This window comes from Procambarus clarkii, chromosome 71, assembly GCF_040958095.1.
Source record: "Procambarus clarkii isolate CNS0578487 chromosome 71, FALCON_Pclarkii_2.0, whole genome shotgun sequence".
Taxonomy (NCBI): domain Eukaryota; kingdom Metazoa; phylum Arthropoda; class Malacostraca; order Decapoda; family Cambaridae; genus Procambarus; species Procambarus clarkii.
In genome coordinates, this window is record NC_091220.1 from 16,288,649 (window position 1) to 16,308,828 (window position 20,180).

General features: G+C 43.5%; 1 protein-coding gene across 8 annotated transcripts in view; it reads right to left on the minus strand.

Annotated features, from left to right (window-relative positions):
* LOC123745605 (sodium-independent sulfate anion transporter) overlaps window positions 1-20,180 on the minus strand; it is a 31,637-nt gene that overhangs the window by 6,528 nt on the left and 4,929 nt on the right. For 3 of the 8 annotated variants that reach the window (XR_006771354.2, XM_045726311.2, XM_069312109.1), the window contains exons 1-9: window positions 19,697-19,762; window positions 10,193-10,281; window positions 7,124-7,303; window positions 6,015-6,210; window positions 4,726-4,946; window positions 3,591-3,759; window positions 2,563-2,756; window positions 2,156-2,334; window positions 1,619-1,865 (exon numbers count right to left, since the gene is read on the minus strand). Coding sequence is in view for 7 of the 8 variants with exons in the window: in XM_045726311.2 (XP_045582267.2) it covers window positions 1,619-1,865; window positions 2,156-2,334; window positions 2,563-2,756; window positions 3,591-3,759; window positions 4,726-4,946; window positions 6,015-6,210; window positions 7,124-7,303; window positions 10,193-10,281; window positions 19,697-19,724 (1,503 nt within the window). In the remaining variant the exon portion in view is untranslated. Of the gene's footprint in view, window positions 1-1,618; window positions 1,866-2,155; window positions 2,335-2,562; window positions 2,757-3,590; window positions 3,760-4,725; window positions 4,947-6,014; window positions 6,211-7,123; window positions 7,304-9,001; window positions 9,283-10,192; window positions 10,282-12,782; window positions 13,134-18,803; window positions 19,115-19,696; window positions 19,764-20,180 lie in introns of those variants that run through there. The other 5 variants (XM_045726316.2, XM_045726315.2, XM_069312108.1 and 2 more) reach the window with 5 other exon arrangements.

Sequence of the window (20,180 nt, forward strand, 5' to 3'; positions counted from 1 at the left end):
ACTTATGGAGATGCACCAGGCCTCTGAAATACACCCTTTCTTATCAGGAGCAAGGATCATAAATACCATTGAGACATTCAAACTGTATTATTATGTATACTTAGGAACCATCATGCTGGCCTTGCTCATGTGAGTGTTAAGGGTCTTGCACTGCTGCCAAGAGCACACCTAACAAGCATACATGCATGACTTAAGATCCAAGGCTGCTTACACTTCCTCACCAAGTGTTTGTGGTTGGTATTTGGAGTTTATTTCACCAAAATGCTGACCTTGTACCCAGTGTGTCTGCCAGTCCATGTGATGGTTTGTGTGGCTGGAGTCTCTTGAGCCTATGGGGTTTATTGTTGGATACTGTATGTCTATTCCACCAAGTCATTACGGCTTCCACCTTTGATTCAATATCTGATGCTGCTATTTGCAGTTTTGGTATATGCTTCTGTGTCCTTAAGATTCTACAGTGAATTCCTTCTTGCCTCTGTTTTACAGCCTACTGTATTTGTCTAGGGTTCCATGGTATTTTTTACTAATAAGTTTGTGCCATTGATTGGTGCTTGACTTTGGCTATGTCTGAGCTGCCATTTCAGATGATTGCCTCTCGGCCTGCAGCCACTTTGTGAGCCAGCTTTACTAGGAAGGCTTTTGCAGACCCTGTCTATAGAGGGTGGTGTGGTTGCTGTGCACCTGCTCTTTTTTTTAATGAGGCAGTTTCAGTGTGTTTAATCTTCAACATTTGTGCCTCATGTCAGCCAGCTTACTCTGCCTTGGCTGACGTCGGTTTTCTTGGCATCTCATTCTCTACCCATTCAGAGGGCTTGGTTCACTGTCTCCTTTCCCTGTGATGCCAGCTTATGAGGGTAACCTTCGTTTAGGTTCTCAGACTTTATTTCTCAGCACTGATTCATTCCATGGTGTGTTTGACTTTCTTATAATTAGTCTCTCTTTTTTTCTGCCCATTTTGATGGCAGATGAGACAACTTCCTTGGCTTTGTGGGTCTTTTGGCCATTCTTGGGTGGGCTTGTTTGCCTTTGCATGGTTTTGGCAGCTCTATGGTCTATGGGGCACCATATTTGGATTGGTTAGAGTTCATAGAGGGTGCATTTTGTCTGGCCTAGGGAAGGTTGGCTCACTGTATTGCCCTTTTCCTAAGGTCCAGCTGCTGCTTCCTGTATTTCCTGGATTGTAGCCCTTGGCAAGCCTCTTTCTTCTACTGGCTCCTATGTGGCCAGTTCTGCCATAGTTTCCAGTCCTCTCTTTCCTCAATAACAGATCCCTGGTATTTAATTTGAGTAACTATTTCTAACACTTCTCTATTTACTTTTAATTTTACACTATTTCCTCTTCTGTTTACAATTACTTTTATTAGTCCTAAATTTGAATCCTGGGCAGGATGAGACATCTAGGCATGTCTTCTTGCACCTGATGCCTCTTTTTTCCTTTATAGCAGTAAATAGGTACCTGGAAGTTAGTTGACTGTTGAGAGCTGCACCTTTAGAAAGATCAGCTGTTGGTCTGGAAGCACCTAGGTAAGTCTAACAGGAAAGCAAAACTTTTAACAAATTTACACACGAATAATTTTTTACGAAGCTTAATAATAATAATAAAAACCAAAGGAATAACCTGTTTCTTGACGACGTTTATATTAACTTTTGGTCTTGCCGTTCCATAGAGATAAATAGACAAATTAATAGTCACTCCAACAAGGATGCCATATTCCAACTTCCAAAACAGACAAGTGATGAATGTTCCCCACAGAGGCAGCTGGTCTAAGCGTCTGGCTTTCCATACTGGAATGATCATCTCGTACTCTATCATGAATATCACAGCACAGATGATGACAGCCGCAAGTGACGCCTTTGGAATGTACCTGTAAGAGGGAGAGCACTGCACTAGAGTGTGGATAATTGTGCTGCCCACAACTACCAACTTCATGTGTATTCACAACACACAAAACACAATGGAGTGAAATATCGGCAAGAAAATGAGCTGGAGCAGTGTGAGGATTTGAACCAGCGTTCTGGTGAATTAGCCATCTTGTATAATAGTGCAGCAACATGCTTTTCCATCCCTGGAACTACAGTATATTACTCTGTTAATATACTGTAGTTTCCCTGACTGGGATATCTAATAGAATAATAAACTCCAGTGAATACCAACTTGAAGTGTGACGTAAGGAAAGACAGGGCCAGCATGACGAGCACACCGGTGATGATGCCTCCTGCTGTAGTCTTCACTCCACTGTTAGCATTGACAGCAGTTCGGGAGAATGATCCAGTTATTGGCATTGATTGAACAAAGGACCCAAGGAGATTGCAAAATCCTAAAGCAAACATTTCCTGGAGAAAGATTAGTGAGTTTTAGAGCAGTGCAGGTATTACACAACAGGGATATGGGTATATGATATGGGTATCATTATCTTCAGTCCATTCTGCTGGCATAAGTAACCTATCCAGTGTCAACGTTATCAGTACATAAACACAGGAAATATGAAGATAGTACTTCAAGGTTAAGATGACAAGGGAACTGAAATACACAAAGATCAGACTAAACAGAGCACAACTCACCTGCTTGGCATCAACCATCTTCCCAGCAGAAAAGGCACTAGCAATAGCAACAGATCCCAAGATGGATAAAATAGGGACAACAACAATACCAGATCCAATGTCTGTTACCATGTCAATAAAAGTGAAATTAGTGCCATTGATAACTGTAGAAAATGGTGGTGGCCTGAATGCTGGTAAGCCAGGTTTCACCTCTCCTAGAAAAGAAAATATAATATTTAGATTTTGTCCAGATTAGGACAAAAAAGTTCAAATTATATTTTTAACAAATTACACCAATTAAAAGTACTTAATATGTACAAAGTGAGGTCTAAACATTTTGGAACTCAAAATAGTGGAAACTTAGCAAAATATTTTCAGATGTTGATAATCAGAATAACTGATAAAAATCCAAAAGCAAAGACCAGAATTTTTATAAATTCTGAATGTGGAAGAATATCTGGACCAACTTGGCAATGTTAGCACTTTCACACTGCAGCCTGTCACTATATATCTCATGTTCATACTGTGGCCTGTCACTATATATGTGACCATACATGTTCACACTGCAGCCTGTCACTATACATCTGGCCATACATGTTCACACTGTGGCCTGTCACTATACAGTACTGTATTGTATTGGAAGGACATGTCTGCTTTGGAGAATATACAATGCAGATCAACAAAAATCAGCCAAGACCTAAGTTAACTCTCATACCAGGAACAGTTGAGGACTACATGTATAACAACACCACAAACCAGACATGACATGACAGCTGTAGTTCACCACCAGGGAAGATAACCCTGACAAGGCTAGAATTAACACACAAAGCTACACTCGCTTTCCATTGACAGGCACGGTAGAAAACCATGGAAGAAATATGACTCGAGAGGAGCCAGGCAGTACAGAAGGCAGCCCTGGACCCCGGGAGATCATGGGTCATAGGGACCTAGTGTGTACCCCATGGCTTGGTTGCTTTTAGGATGCAAGATCAGTAGCTACTGAGGAAGCTCTGCCTGAAAGATACTTAATAACTGGTCCTGTATAATACCTGTAATTATGAAGGGCTGATCATCGTCAAGAGTGTAGGCGATTAATAGAGCCATAATAACAACAATGGCATTGCGGCCAACTGATGTTAAAAATATAAGTTTTTTAAAAATTCTTGTTCCCAAATCGTCACTGGTCTGAACTTTCACAGCTTTCAAATCTTTCATTTTCTGAAAGTAAAAGACGAATTTTATTAGTCTAAATGTGTTACCTTTTTTTTTTATCTAAATCTGCTAAACCACTAGTGGTCATTTGTGTTTTAATGAAAAAAGCATACCAGTACTGTACAGTATTTATATTGTTAATACTTTTGCCCCATTACCTACTACTTCCTATCCATACCTTTTTTCTATTGCAAACTCTTCTTCTTCGCTTTACTGTTTCCTTTTAGAAATGATTCTTCATATATCAAAATGTTCCCCATTAGCAATTCTTATGCATATTTTTTTCCACCATTAGGAATTACTCTTGTCTATAATTTTCCCCATCAATAAATTACCTCTATTTATACTTCACCATTAGGATCTCCCTTCCTATTGATACACCTTTCCCTTTAAGAACTCAAATTCTCATACCTTACACTGCTAAGAATGCATATTCCCATATATCTATCGACTCCCATTTCTATACTTTTTTAAAACTTTTCCTTTAGGAACTCTCACTCTTATACCCAATTTTATTAATTATTATAAGCTCCCCTTCTATATTTTTTACCCATTTAACATGATACCACAATGGAAAACAGTTTCCTGTGGCAACTCTTGCTGTGCAAAATAATTGACCAGGACCCAGATTCATGAAGCAGTTATGCAAGTACTAACGAACGTGTACATCTTTCCTCAATCTTTGACGGCTTTGGTTACATTTATTAAACAGTTTACAAGCATGAAACCTCCGAATCAACTTTTGTTATTGTTATAAACAGCCTCCTAGTGTTTCGGAGCTCATTAACTGTTTAATAATTGTAAACAAAGCCGCCAAAGATTGAGAAAAGATGTACAGGTTCATAAGTGCTTGTGTAACTGGTTCGTGAATCTGGCCCCTGTTGTTTTGCCAGTGTTTGGTTTAACTAATGCCAAGTTATGTATGTAAAATTATTTACTGTATAAACCATTTGTAAAGGAAAAGCATATTACCCTCATGAGAAGCAAAATGACCATACAAGAGAGTCCAAGAGTCAAATCCTGCCATCTTGTCTTTCCAATGTTTTGAAAAAGCTTCATATACGTTTGCACAATTCCTTGACTTGAAAATGACAAGCCAAACAAGCCCTTGAGTTGGGTGGAAGCAACGGTGATGGCTGCCGCAGAGGTAAATCCACATATCACTGGCCTTGATATGAAGTTGACAAGAAACCCTAAAAATAAAAGAAACATTATTTTAGTTATTTTAAGAATGCATATTGTATGAAATAAAGCCTTAAAACATATCCTTCTTACTTTTGGGGTTTGAGGAAACTGTAAAAAGGGTTAGATTTTAGGAGAATGATCTCATACCTATAAAAGTCAGTCAAACTGCAACAATATATATGCTATGGCATAAGCTTGGTACTTGAACTGGCCACTTGAATTAGTGTCCATGTTCCTTGCGTGTACCGGATATTGGTCAGTCATTGAGGTAGGATGAGGAAGTATCCAAGTAGAAGTGCTTAGTTGATAAATCTGTCCCAAGATAAAAGTAGATAAGTTATATGACCTTAAACTGAAGCTTATATTGTTTATTAGCTTAAGAGCAATATACAGTACAGTATATTGGCAAAGTAAATAATCTAGGCTACAATATATCTATGTAACAATAAATCTGATGCATCTTTCCCAAGGTACTTCCCTATTAGGGGGGATTGCTCTCAAGAGAATATCCTCCAAGAAGGAGGAAATTTTTTTCCAAGTTATTTCTTCTATGTCACCATTAACCAATCATGTTCAATACCTTCTATGCCACCATTAACCAAACATGCTCTATCCTTCTATGTCACCATTAACCTATCCAGCATGTAATATATTTACTGCTAGGTGAAGAGATGCATTAGGTGACAGGAAACGTGCTCAACCATTTAATCTGTCTCGAATGGAATTCAAACCTGGAACTTCCAATTGTGAGTCGAGAACAAAACCAACTGTACTCATCTCGTCTTCAGTAAACTTGTAAGGCAAGTACGCTAGTGAACACTTCAGTATGCAGAGTTTGTATTAGTTTAAAAGGAAAGTTACCAAGGAAACAGGAAGGAGAAATATGGAGAAGCACTCCAATACAGAAATGACATATTTTAAGTAATAATGAGGACTATGTGTTAGATCAAGAGTGGTGTTGCAGTTTGAATGTAACATTTATGATATATTTTAAAATTTTAAAGTCCAATTTCATTCTATACATTTACAACTAATTATTTTCCTGAACGGAGAAACAGAACTGTTAAATGGCATACCCATGTTACAAATTCCTGCAGCAAGAGTTATGACACCACTGAGGAAGCAGAGCAACACAGCGTAGTCTGGGACACCATTCCTGGAATACTCGTATGTGAGAAGAGCCATGATAGCTGTGGGTCCAATGCAGATCTCCATGCAGGTGCCAAAAATCATGTACACGAAGCACCCCACGAAGGAGGAGTAGAGGCCATACTGAGGGGGGATAGATGATCGGTTAGAAATGTAGTGGGATTGGAGGGATGCTTAAAACCTATAGTGAGTGGGGAAAGTCAATATAAAAACATTGACGGGGTAAGAGGAAGAGACCATGGACGTAGTGCGGTGTCAGACGATGGTTTATTTTGTAACTTTGGGAAACTACCAGCGAGTCTGGCCACTACCTGCATCTAAGCATGTGGCCATGGCCTCTACCTAAATACAACCTCCCAAAAGGTCAGTTAAGGATTTCCTGTCCATGTAAGTGTATAATCCTCCATCCTTAATTACCTGATGAAGGTTAGGCTGTGTTGAGACTAGAGTCGGGTGGGAGGAGTTGCTTGAAGATAATCCTTTTTGTGTCAAGCAATGAGCTGCACTTTAGTGACTTTATGTGGGCTTCTATACGAGGTGACATTGATTTGTGCCAACAGTGGTTATGTATCCCATAATTTTCTTCATAATAAGGGTGGTTGCAGGAATTACTGGACTTAAATGCTAGATGCTTATCAATTTATTATATATGCTCTATGAAACAACTTGTAGAACATATACCAAGCTGATGCGGGTATGCGAAAAGAATATTGTTTGGGGATTGTATTTCTGACCAGGTCAATGGTAAAATAAACAAATATAATTTGTTTTCCTATTGTCGGGGACAGGAAGCTTGTAAGGCTTATTAAGATCCCCCCCCCCCACACTCCCATGTCACCTAACAGCTGTCCAGGTGGTCCCAACCAGGTAGTGGCCAGACCCACTTGTTTTTAACGGACATAATGAGTGACATTTACATCTACTGCTTTATAATAATTTTATGTATATAAAAGTTCATGCATTTGATCCTGTTAACGATACATGAAACAATGGAGATTTTGCAGGTGTTTTACCATAGGCTACATAATGAACTTACATTAGGAGGGAGGCCAGCAACACCAGCATAGGCCATGCTCTGTGGCACCACTGTGAGGCCCACAGCACAGCCAGCCATCAGGTCGCCCTCTAAACATTCCAGGTTGTACTTGGGAAGCCATGATGTGATCGGTAACCTCTTGAACAATGTGTCTTTCCTGAAGGTCCGTCGAACTTCTCTCTGTCGGAATTGTTTGTATAATAATACCAACCTTCATAGTCATCACACAATAATTGCAAAGTAAATGTGATAATCCTAGGCTTGTATTACTCTTAGATGACAGTGTTATTTAGGAGTAATATAAATGTTATATTACTCGTAAATGAGCTACAGAACAGGAAACAAAGAAAATTCAATTTCAGAAGATCTGGGAGTAATGACACCAGAAAACCGTGTTCTTAAAGAACATATTAAAGTAGGCGTAACAATTGTAAGAAAAATAACAATTAGGATAACAAGAACTTTTCAAACAAAAGATTCCAGACCAATGATGACATATTTCTAAAGACATTGCCAGTCTTTAGGGTGGAATATTGTGGCTCACTAACAACCCCATTCAAAACTCAAGGACTTGAAAACATGCAGATATTTTTTGCTACCAGAATCCATTCAATAAAACATGTAAATAATTGGGACTGATTATGTATATAAGCATTTCTATATAAGCAGGGTTTATATTTGTATTATCTAGAGCACAGGCGAGAGACATATTTTGTTACACTTTGGGAAAATATCAGAGAGTCAAGTAAGATATAAATAACTTCACAACATCAAGGCTCCAAGACTTTTCAACACTTCCTGAAGACATAGGGAGTATGACTAGCCGACTTGTTTAAAAAGTTCTCAAAAGAGAACTTGTTAAACACCTCTAAAGGATATCTGATCAATCGGGCAATGATTCATATGTCAGACTGCGAGCAGCCACGTCTGACAGCCTCGTTGACCAAACCAACTGTGGTCAGATACCAGGCCTCTGAGACACTGATTCCCAAAACCAACAAAGGGTAGGTAATACCCACATGACAGTGTTTTATCAACCAAATGATGAACTTGTAGTGACATACCAGACACTGCTCCTCACATAGCACCTGTCAACCACTGTAGTAACTCCACCATTTCCAATAACAAAGCTTCCTCAAATGTTTTCATTAGGTGAGCCACTAGAGGTTAATAACCAAGACTCAGACCCGACCAACATTAACTCGGCCTATCAAGATAACTTTTTTTAACGGACAGCAACTATCCCATCCCCAGCAACTACTCCAGCAGGAGTCTCTCAGGAAAGCCACGGACATACTGTGATTAATCTCCGTTGAGGTCTGATAAAGACCTTTTATGCCCTCTGTAATACTTTTTGCGCTACCGCTCACAGGATGAGTATGAGGTGCACAATAAACTAGCCGCCTCCGGTAGCAACAATCAACAACAACAATCCGGTAGTTGTGGTCCTCAGGTAAATTCAGGAATTATCTCGACTGTCATTTATTGAAAATATAAATATTTTCAATAAATGACAGTAAGGTAGCCAGATTTGAGGGTCTTTGAATGCCATTCAGCATCCCGTCAAATCTGACTACCTTACATAGCGTTACCACACCACATGGTGAAAGACTGAACACAAATGAGTAAAAGAAATGCAAGGAAGCCACATGTATCCACAAGACCAAATGCGACAACAAATGTAAACGTTTGGAAAGATAAATTATAACGAAACAGGTACAACGAGGCTAGAAGATAGGGTATAAAGAGCTAGACCTCTCTTCCCCGTAGTCAGTGTTAGACAAGCACACTGCTCATACACACACCCACACCTTGGGTGCAGCAGCAGTCACTCCAGATGGTTCAAACACCCAACGCAGCCAACACATCATTGCTTACCGGCCTCGACGCTCTGATGACCTTTCCATACTCCTGCGCCCCCATCTCTCTGGGAATCAGCCTCCCAGCTGTGACGGCCTTGGACCTCTAAAGCTGGTACTTAGTCGGCAGCATCTGACTGGGACGGTGGCAGCTGTGACTCCTGTCTGGGACTGTGGCAGCTGTGACTCCTGTCTGGGACTGTGGCAGCTGTGACTCCTGTCTGGGACTGTGGCAGCTGTGACTCCTGTCTGGGACTGTGGCAGCTGTGACTCCTGTCTGGGACTGTGGCAGCTGTGACTCCTGTCTGGGACTGTGGCAGCTGTGACTCCTGTCTGGGACTGTGGCAGCTGTGACTCCTGTCTGGGACTGTGGCAGCTGTGACTCCTGTCTGGGACTGTGGCAGCTGTGACTCCTGTCTGGGACTGTGGCAGCTGTGACTCCTGTCTGGGACTGTGGCAGCTGTGACTCCTGTCTGGGACTGTGGCAGCTGTGACTCCTGTCTGGGACTGTGGCAGCTGTGACTCCTGTCTGGGACTGTGGCAGCTGTGACTCCTGTCTGGGACTGTGGCAGCTGTGACTCCTGTCTGGGACTGTGGCAGCTGTGACTCCTGTCTGGGACTGTGGCAGCTGTGACTCCTGTCTGGGACTGTGGCAGCTGTGACTCCTGTCTGGGACTGTGGCAGCTGTGACTCCTGTCTGGGACTGTGGCAGCTGTGACTCCTGTCTGGGACTGTGGCAGCTGTGACTCCTGTCTGGGACTGTGGCAGCTGTGACTCCTGTCTGGGACTGATATATCTCAGACTGTTCCTTCTTGTGACTGCTGTCTTACTGATTTCATCTCGAGCCCTTACTCTTATATATTGTGGTTGCCCGTGCAGCAGTGCTGGAGGCATTAGCACACATCAGCACTCGTCGCCTGTCCAGCAGCATTCCTGACATCTCATATCCTGTCCAGAAGACACCTCGTCCTCCCTATAAGGCCACTACCATGCAATATTTATTACACACAATATGTCTAAGGAGGGTTAGAGAGTCAGCAAAGAAAAGCAAACGAGAAATGCAAAAAAAGAGACCTGAGAATGGGTCACGCACAGTGCATAAGAACAATCCTGACACGAGTGAGTACTACAGAGAGAAATGATGCGCCTTCGGCTGCCGCCGAAGCAGCGGCAGCTTCGGCGGCTGCTGCTGCTGCTCCACTATACTTACCCGGATGAAGTTGCTGCTTCTCTTGGGTAGGTCGTCCAACATGGCGCCTGGTGTCTTTTGGGTTGCTTTACTGGCTGCCGGCGTACTGGCTGTTGGGAGAGAGATGAATGATAACATTTTTCCAGCATGTACTGACCCCACACTTTGTGATGAGCCGGAGGTCTCCCATCACCTTGCTGCAGCGTTTTGGTCCTGTCTTATAGTAAAAGGATGCCAGGTAGGGCGGGATTAACCAGCTTATCCTCCACATATGACAGTTTTATAGCAAGTATTGCTGCAGCATATAACAATGGACTGTTGTACTCAAAAATTCACATTTCGTACCACTGGAGTACTACAAATGGTATACCAAAACTGAAATAGTAAATATATGTAACAACTCTTGTATATATCTCAAAACAAAAAATATATATATATAACTATCTCTCCTAGGCCTAAATAAGCAATCCTAGGTCTAACATACACCTTTTTAGGCCTAATTTAGTACATATGTGTTATACTAAGCTTAGGAAACTTTAGGTTTGATTGCTCACTTCTTTCTGTTTCTCTACAAAATTTATTTAGTACAAAAACGTGGGTTTTATTTGGGCACATGAGTCCATGTGTGTAGGTTCTCTCAATACTTGCTGTACGTACTTGATGAGGTGTTGTGGTGACCGCAAGTAGTGAAGTCACCAAGAACACCAGGTCATGCCACCAGGGGTCACAACCTACCACACTAAGGCTTGGAGAGCAAAGGCAACCTTACACTTTCCAAAATTGCTCAAACTTAAGCTGTGAATGAGCATGACGCAGGAAGGAATGATGTGAGGAAGAGGACATAGAAGCTGTCGTGGTACTGATGAACAGACAGGTAAGTTAAAGCCTGCCAGGAGCAAATGCTTACAGCATTTAGTATCTAAAGTTATATACACTCATTAACAATTCCACATAGCAGCTCTATATCACAGTCTTGGACCAACATATAACGCCCACTTTATAAGACAAAATTATTTACATTCATGTTGAGGAATAAAATTGATGTGAACATCAAAGTAGTAATAAAATCAATACAAGTTACTGTCAATAGTGTTGAGACAGTGTAGAGATGGTGGCGGGTCCTTCCCTGTAGCCTATGGTGGCGGGTCCTTCCCTGTAGCCTATGGTGGCGGGTCCTTCCCTGTAGCCTATGGTGGCGGGTCCTTCCCTGTAGCCTATGGTGGCGGGTCCTTCCCTGTAGCCTATGGTGGCGGGTCCTTCCCTGTAGCCTATGGTGGCGGGTCCTTCCCTGTAGCCTATGGTGGCGGGTCCTTCCCTGTAGCCTATGGTGGCGGGTCCTTCCCTGTAGCCTATGGTGGCGGGGCCTTTTCTGTAGCCTATGGTGGCGGGTCCTTCCCTGTAGCCTATGGTGGCGGGTCCTTCCCTGTAGCCTATGGTGGTGGCTCCTTCCCTGTAGCCTATGGTGGTGGGTCCTTCCCTGTAGCCTATGGTGGCGGCTCCTTCCCTGTAGCCTATGGTGGCGGCTCCTTCCCTGTAGCCTATGGTGGTGGGTCCTTCCCTGTAGCCTATGGTGGCGGGGCCTTTCCTGTAGCCTATGGGACCTTTTGTCATATTAAAACCATACTTTATTTACCGAAAACTGAACGAGGCCGCACATCACACGATGCGCTGTGTACATTCAAATGTCTTAAAATCTTACAGATTAACTTTCATCAATTTAACCTAATTGGAAGGCGGCACCGAGTACAATAAATGGCCGTAGGTTTCCCGCCCGTGCTAGTTGGATGCAAGCCAATAGGGTGACACATTATAACCGGATACAGGCCCCTGGGGTGATGCGGTATTTGGATGCAGGTCCATAGTGCACGAGGCACACTGGATGTGTGGGAGGTTCCCGCCACGACCCCACACAAGATGACAGGTACAGAGCAACATCCCCACTAAGACTTGGTCACTCACTCGAGGCCAGCAACCCCCACGGAGGCTATGGCGTAAAGGGTTCATTGTTGCTTGTAGCTGGAGCTACACTACCTGGGGGCTCACCTGGGGCTGATTTCCAATTGTTTTACTTCCGTAGGGCTACCAGGTGAGACTTTTTACCCTCGTAGCCTTATTATTTGTTCTGGTCTTTCACCGAGGTAGACTCCATGCTGCTTGTGGTGTCCAGGAGTGATGACATGACACTGAGAACAGTGTTCTCGTCCAGTTCTGCCGTAAGGAGGAACAACACAGCATTATATCTGTCATCAGGAATAACAGCGCACAGTACAGCAATTCTCTGGAACTAGAGGTTCAACAGTCACTGGAACAAGAGGCCCAACAGTCTCTGGAACTAGAGGCCCAACAGTCACTGGAACAAGAGGTCCAACAGTCTCTGGAACTAGAGGTTCAACAGTCACTGGAACAAGAGGTCCAACAGTCTCTGGAACAAGAGGTTCAACAGTCTCTGGAACAAGAGGCCCAACAGTCACTGGAACAAGAGGCCCAACAGTCACTGGAACAAGAGGCCCAACAGTCACTGGAACAAGAGGTCCAACAGTCACTGGAACAAGAGGCCCAACAGTCTCTGGGACAAGAGAGAGGTTGAGCAGTCTTAAGCATACTTACTCACACAATGGACAACGAGCAGGTTCACTCCTGAGAGCGTGTGGTCTTCCCCGGACTGTGATACCCGCAGCTCAGCAAGACCGCCAAGTGTTACCAGCAAGAACAAAACCTTCGCTCTCCAGCAGCGACGGTCCAACACTGAGGGAGCCTTGGGCAATATAACAAACAGTTCGTGCTTCCAGCTCACACGTGATCACTACGTCACTACTTGCCTGCCCTCTGTGCCTTCCTCAACTTTCTAACACCACCTCTGCCAGCTGCATGCTCGTGCATGTGTTTGCTCCAGCCATTCTCTACCATCTTGTTTTTTGGCTTTCCGCATAAATTTAAAAGCATAGCTTTTTCTTGCCACTGGCTGAAAATATTGAAGATTTGGAGAATTGAAATATAACATGTTTGGACTCGAAGTCGAGTGAGATTAAATAATTATTTAACCTTGAATTTGAGATGCGCATTCAAGAAATGCCTAGTATATTTTTCTCTCTATAATGAAATTTACCAGATTTACCTGAGGGCCACTAACCCAAGTGGCCTCGACGAGGAACCCTGCGGCTTGTCGAAGGTTCCCCTATTTGTCTTAAAGACATATATGCAATCTGAACATGCTGGACTACTTTTGTAATGGTCCTTGTGAAGATGTATTGAATAATAAGAAAGTATTTAAGGAATTTCCTGTGTTATTCCCCTTCATGGTCATACATTGTTACATTATTCATCACGTGTTAATTTCTTCGTGGTTTACAAACACACACACACTGTGTGTGTGTTTGTAAATCCAAGATGAAAGTGGCGATGACTGGGACAAACAGGCGGCAGGAGCCATTGTGTTGTGTGTACCTTGTACGTTATTATATCCAGTAGTGGTTGCTTCTTCATAATCACCTTCACGGTATTCTCCCATCCACCCGACCCAGTTCAATCCAGCCCATTGTTGTGTGTGGAGAGTACACAACTGGTTAGGCCATTCCAGTTTACTGCGGTGAGACATCCCCGCCCCCTCTTCCCTGCACCTCGCCCTGTTGATTGACTCCCTCACCCTGTGGGTAAACTCCCTCACCCTGTGGGTAGACTCCCTCACCCTGTGGGTAGACTCCCTCACCCTGTGGGTAAGACTCCCTCACCCTGTGGGTAGACTCCCTCACCCTGTGGGTAGACTCCCTCACCCTGTGGGTAGACTCCCTCACCCCGTGGGTAGACTCCCTCACCCTGTGGGTAGACTCCCTCACCCCGTGGGTAGACTCCCTCACCCTGTGGGTAGACTCCCTCACCCTGTGGGTAGACTCCCTCACCCTGTGGGTAGACTCCCTCACCCTGTGGGTGGACTGGCTGATCCCCCCATTGAAAAATACGGCAAATCGCGTGACTAGCCATCTTAACACAATTTAGCTTAACATCAATGAGCATAACCTCCCCCACTCTACCTTTGACAGTAGGGGTGCCACAGGGCAGCATCTTGGGACCTCTCCTATTTCTTATATACATCAATGATTTGCCAAATGTTTCTAACATTCTTAAGCCTATACTATTTGCTGACAATACTACCTTCTGTTTTAGAGAGAAATATATATAGTAGATATAATAGGGGGAAATAGATTGGTTAAATAGGCGGGTCCAAGAGCTTATAGCTCGATTCTGTAGATATAAATAGTAAATACACACAATTCCCATATTTTAAATATTAATATACATTTACTGGATTAAAACGTTGATGAACATGAGGCGTACACCAGTGTGTTTGGTGTTCACACTCTGGTGTACGCCTCATGTCTCAATTGTCATGATTTACACACACTGTGGTGTAAATGTGTTTATGGCGCCCAGACATTATCTTGGATGTGCTTTACACTTGCTACCATGTACCTGTGGCTCCAGTGTGTTGTTGTATTGTGCGGCCTCACCCCTCGGTGGCGTCCACAGGTATTTTGATATATGTTTCATCTTGGCTCCAAGGAGTACAGTTTGGCTCAGTGGCTGCAGATGGAAAGTTTCATTCAATGTATGTGGTGAAGGATATGTGGAAGGGAGGGTGGCGAGGACTGAGCAGTACTCCATGCGAGATATGGCACCAATGCTATAAAGAGTGCCACTATTGTTGTGACAGCCATTGTTCACAATGTTATTATCCACCCTAGCATTGTCCTCACTCTTGCTATGTTTGCTGTATTGTCATCTCTACACGTTAGGACGTCTACCATTAGTATTATTCCAAGGCCACTCACTTGCTTCTTTATGTAATGGTATCTGTCTTGTATCCTCAATTCCATTTGTTTTCATTTTTCGTCCTGAATTAATCAGTGTTTGTCACTATTATTTCCCGCAGCCCATTGGAAGACCTTGTTAATATCAGATCGTAGTTTTTCTGCATCTCCCCTGAAGCAGCGATGGTTATTTTGCAGTCACAAGGGGTGAGGCGAGACTGTGGCTTGTATGTCTTCAGAAGGCTGAGGATGGGTAGCAGTTACAGCACCACTCCTGTACCAGGTAAGCCCCGCTCCTGTACGGGCTCACCATAGCCCATGCGACTTGGAACTTTTTGTTCCCAGTAGCTGAATCTATAACAACAACAACGGGTGGATAGCCACGCGAGGACCGTACCTTGTGGGACGCAGCTTTGCACCGTACTCTTAGCAGCATTTTGTTTACTGTTTGTAATCTGTTGGTCAGAACACTGAAAATCCACCTCGCTCTCCCTAACTACTTTATCTGTTTATTCCCTTGACATTCATTTCCCAGACTTTAACTCCATGGTCACATTTATCAAATGCCTTTGCAATATCTATGTAAACTACACCTCCATTTTGGTTTGCGTCTAATGTCCCTATATAATGTTATGATGACCAACCAGTTGGTTGTGTAGCTCATTCTTTTCAATATACCTGGTAAGTTGGCTTCTTGGCACCCCTCTAAACACTTAATGATGTGCGATGTCAGTACGACCTGCTGGTACGATGGTCAGTACGACCTGCCCGAAACGCTGCGCGTACTAGTGGCTATACAAGATTGTAATTACCATATTATGTATCCTCACAATCCCAATGTACCTTCTTGTGTATATATATATATATATATATATATATATATATATATATATATATATATATATATATATATATATATATATATATATATAATATATAGAATAACGAGCTGTCTGCTGTTTTTGTCAGTGCTTTACTACCTCCCTTGTGTAGTGTGGCGATGTCCACTGGCTCAAGCCTAGTCCACTACATTATACCAAGTACCCATGCTCACCCTATTTTGTACTTCTTTATAAACAATAAACTCAATAAATCTGACCCCGGTGCCAAGTGTATATTGTAACTTATTTAGCTAAGAACACTGGAGTCCAGTTAGTGAAGCCACTGCTTCTATAGTCCTTCTACCACCCTCTCACCAGTAAGCCAAATAAGTCAAAATGGAGAGGCCCTCAGGCTCATGGTTCCTGACAAGACTGCTGCATACCATGTCAGTCTGGTCAATTCCGGTCGACTCTGGCGGTGGAGGCCAAAAGGCGGGCAAATTCTTGATGACGTCCGCGCGGGCTGCGGTGTTGGCCAGTCAGAACCAGTGGCTGCTAGTCCCAGAACTGCGCCACGTCAAATGACGCTTACACAAATATTTTGTTTGGCGATAAAAAACAGTAATGAGTGCTGGGACGTGGCCATGCTCACCCTATTGTCTCAGAATCCCAATTCACCAAATCCTGGCTCTAGAGGACGGGTGCAGAAGGGTGTGTTTACTATGCACCGCTCAGGTCACTGAGGGCCACCGCTGGTGCTGCATCTGAGGAGCCTCAGATGGCACTGACCTGAGTAACACTCATCATAACACGGTGCCACAACACTACCAATACACAAAGCTGGACCAAATGACCAGCATCAACAGTATTACAAGCCACAACAGAGAGATAGAATTTCACAACAGAGAGAAATAGAGCCACAACAGTATTACACAAGACATACCAGACCACCAACGGAACATCAACAAATAGTAACAGATTGTAACCCACAAATGACATGACAACGGCAAACAGCAGAAAAACAGGGCAGAAGAAACACCGGTAAACACCGCACAGCGGCACAAAGGGGTCAAGCAGGAGACTGGCCGCCGCCAAGCTTGGCCTCACACAGGTCGAGATACATAAGGGTAAAGTGCAACACGCCCTACACACAAGAACAGAACCCCATATATTGTAGTGAAGTAGTTCAAGCTGCCCAGCTACAACCAGATCAGACAAGGGTCTATGTCACACAGTGCAAGAACCACCACACACACAACACGCTCTCAGTTACAAGACACACAATCGACTTGAGAATGGTCCTGGACGGACCGAAACGTCGTCGTCCCTTCACTTTCCAGTGTGTGGTCTGGTCAACATACTTCAGCCACGTTATTGTGACTCCTCGCCTGTACACACAACTCATTAGGACAAACGAGGCAACTGGTATTAAGGTATTAAGGTTTTACCGTACTTAAGTACAGTACATGGAGTTTATAATTTTTTAAACATGTTATTTTCTCCTGCCCAGTCGAAAATTTATTAATATTTGCTTGTAGTTTTTCAATGCCTTCAACAGAAGTAATTTTCATCATGTTTTTTTTGTCATGCAAAAGTTACACGAAGCTGTGATTTGTATTGTCTATATCTGATATGAGAATAAGGAAAAGCAGTGGTGCAAGGACTGTACCCTGAGGTACAGAGCCTTTAACTGAGCTTGGACTCATTTGATTTGATTAATTGTTACTCTTTGCTTTCTGTTTGACAAAAAATTGAATATCCATCGCCCTACTTTACCTGTTATTCCAATTGACCTCATTTTGTGGGCTTTCATTCCATGATCACATTAATCAAATGCCTTTGCCAAGTCCATTTTGTTTTTCACATCTGAATTCTGTTTTATCTCTAATGCCTCAGTGACTTTGTCATTGTGGTCGAGCAGCTGTGAGGTATGATCTTCCTGCTCTAAATCCATGTTGGCCTGGGTTGTGGAGGTCATTGGTGTCCATGAAATTAGTGACCTGACTCCTGATCACTCTCTCAAATACTTTTATTATGTGGGACGTTAGTGCAACTGGTCTGTAATTCTTAGCCAATGCTTTGCTCCCTCCGTTGTGTAGAGGGGCTATGTCTGCTGATTTAAGCGCATCTGGTATCTCCCATGTGTCCAAGCTCTTCCTCCACACTATACTGAGCGCCTGTGCTACTGGCACTTTGCATTTCTTTATAAATATTGAATACCACGACTCTGGACCCGGGGCTGAGTGCATGGGCATGTTGTCAATTTCTCTTTCAAAATCTGCCACGCTTGTGTTGATATCAGTTAAATTTTCAGTGCTTTGGATATCACGCATAAAGAAGTTGTCCGGATCTTCCACTTTCATGTTGTTTATTGGGGTGCTAAACATGTCCTCATACTGCTTTTTTAGGACTTCAATAATTTCTTTGTCATCCTCAGTGTACGAACCTTCACTTGTACGAATAGGTCCAATACTGGCAGTGGTTCTTGATTTAGATGTCACATATGTGAAGAAATGTTTTGGGGTTTTCTTTATATCTTGGACTACATTCTGCCCTGATTGCATTTCTTCAATCTCATATGATTGCTTCAGTCTCTGTTCTATTTCTTCAATCTTCTTGTTCAAATCGTTCCTTCTGTGTGGGGATAGTCGTGTCTGCTTAAGCATTTGTTATTTTTCCCTTCATTTGCAGTATCTGCGTTTTCTATGTTCCTATTTCTGACTTTCCTCAAGGGAACATGTTTGAGACACACTTTATATGCTTCCGCAGTTAGTTTTTATTTTATTTTATTTATTTATATACAAGAAGGTACATTGGGTTAGAGAGAATACATAGCATAGTATTTACAATCTTGTAAAGTCACTAGTACGCGCAGCGTTTTGGGCAGAAAGTGGTTCTAATCCAGACACTACTGCTTTCAACCACCCTCACATCACTCCACCCCCACACGGGTCCAAAGAGTCAGAGCTCAACCCCCCGCGAGTACAACTAGGTGAGTACACTAACCACAACACTATAGGGCTACACACTAACTCCAACACTCCAGGGCAACACCCTACACATTAACCACAACTCCCCAGCATGCACTGCCAGGCCAGATTCACGAAAGCAGTTACGCAAGCACTTACGAACGTGTACATCTTTCCTCATTCTTTGACGACTTCGGTTACATTTATTAAACAGTTTACAAGCATGAAAACTTCTCAATCAACTGTTGTTATTGTTATAAACAGCCTCCTGGTGTTTCGGAGCTCATTAACTGTTTAATAGTTGTAAACAAAGCCGCCAAAGATCGAGAAAAGATGGTTCGTGAGTGCTTGCGTAAGTGCTTTTGTGAAGTTGGCCCCAGACGAAAATAGCGCGCGAGGCTGACAGTGAACCGTGCTTGAAGTTGCTTACGTGGACAGGATTCAAAACAGCAGGCACCAGGGACTGTGCGCGCGCACATGCATACAAAACTCCTCACCTGCATTGATTTACTATATACTGTACTAGATATGGTACCCCACGGTGCTTGGGTCTCCCCTTTACACATACCATCCTCTCTGTTGATTCCCTTTCGCTGTAACTATCTTCAATACACTGTAAACAGACGCTTGTGGATAGCCTCACCAAACTTTGCAGGGTGACGCGTGGTTGTTCGGGGAAGGTCATAGACGAGTTGGGGGTCGGCTCATGCCTCCATGACCGCCACTGCCACCCTCGCCTATCACCACCTTTCACTGGCATTACCACCACTATCACCACCACTGCCATCATCTCCACCACTGACATCATCATCACCACTGCCACTATCACCACCACCACTGCTACTATCACCACTACAACCATCATCACCCCTGCCACTATTACCACCACCGCTGCCACTACCACCACCACAGATGCCAGTTACCACTTACCAGTCATGGTGATGTGTCCACACAACATACCAACACAGGACTGAGACGGCTCGTACAGAACACCTGTTCTTAGCACCCCCCCCCCCCCAACCCACCTCTCTTACCACTCCCTCCTCCCGCTACCACCACCACCACCACTACCTGCACTTCCTCTGCTGCCCCCACAACCATCACCACCACCTCCCACTCCAGCCCTCAGCTGCCACCACAACTAATACATCACCACTACACCAAACTGGGATACTGGGAAGACAGTGTACTAGGTCAAGGAGTACCTGAAGGAGGATATACAGTGAGGCGAGGTCTGAAGTTTGAGGAAGGCAACAAGCGGTGTCCCGCAAGGGTCGGGCCTGCCACCTTAACGGGAGAAAGGAGACCTGGGAATATCTACATCTTCCAGGAGTCAGAAAGGAAAACAAAAGTATTTGGGACTGGATATAATCCCACCTCTCACAACCACCACTATCTATATTGAACGCTGGCA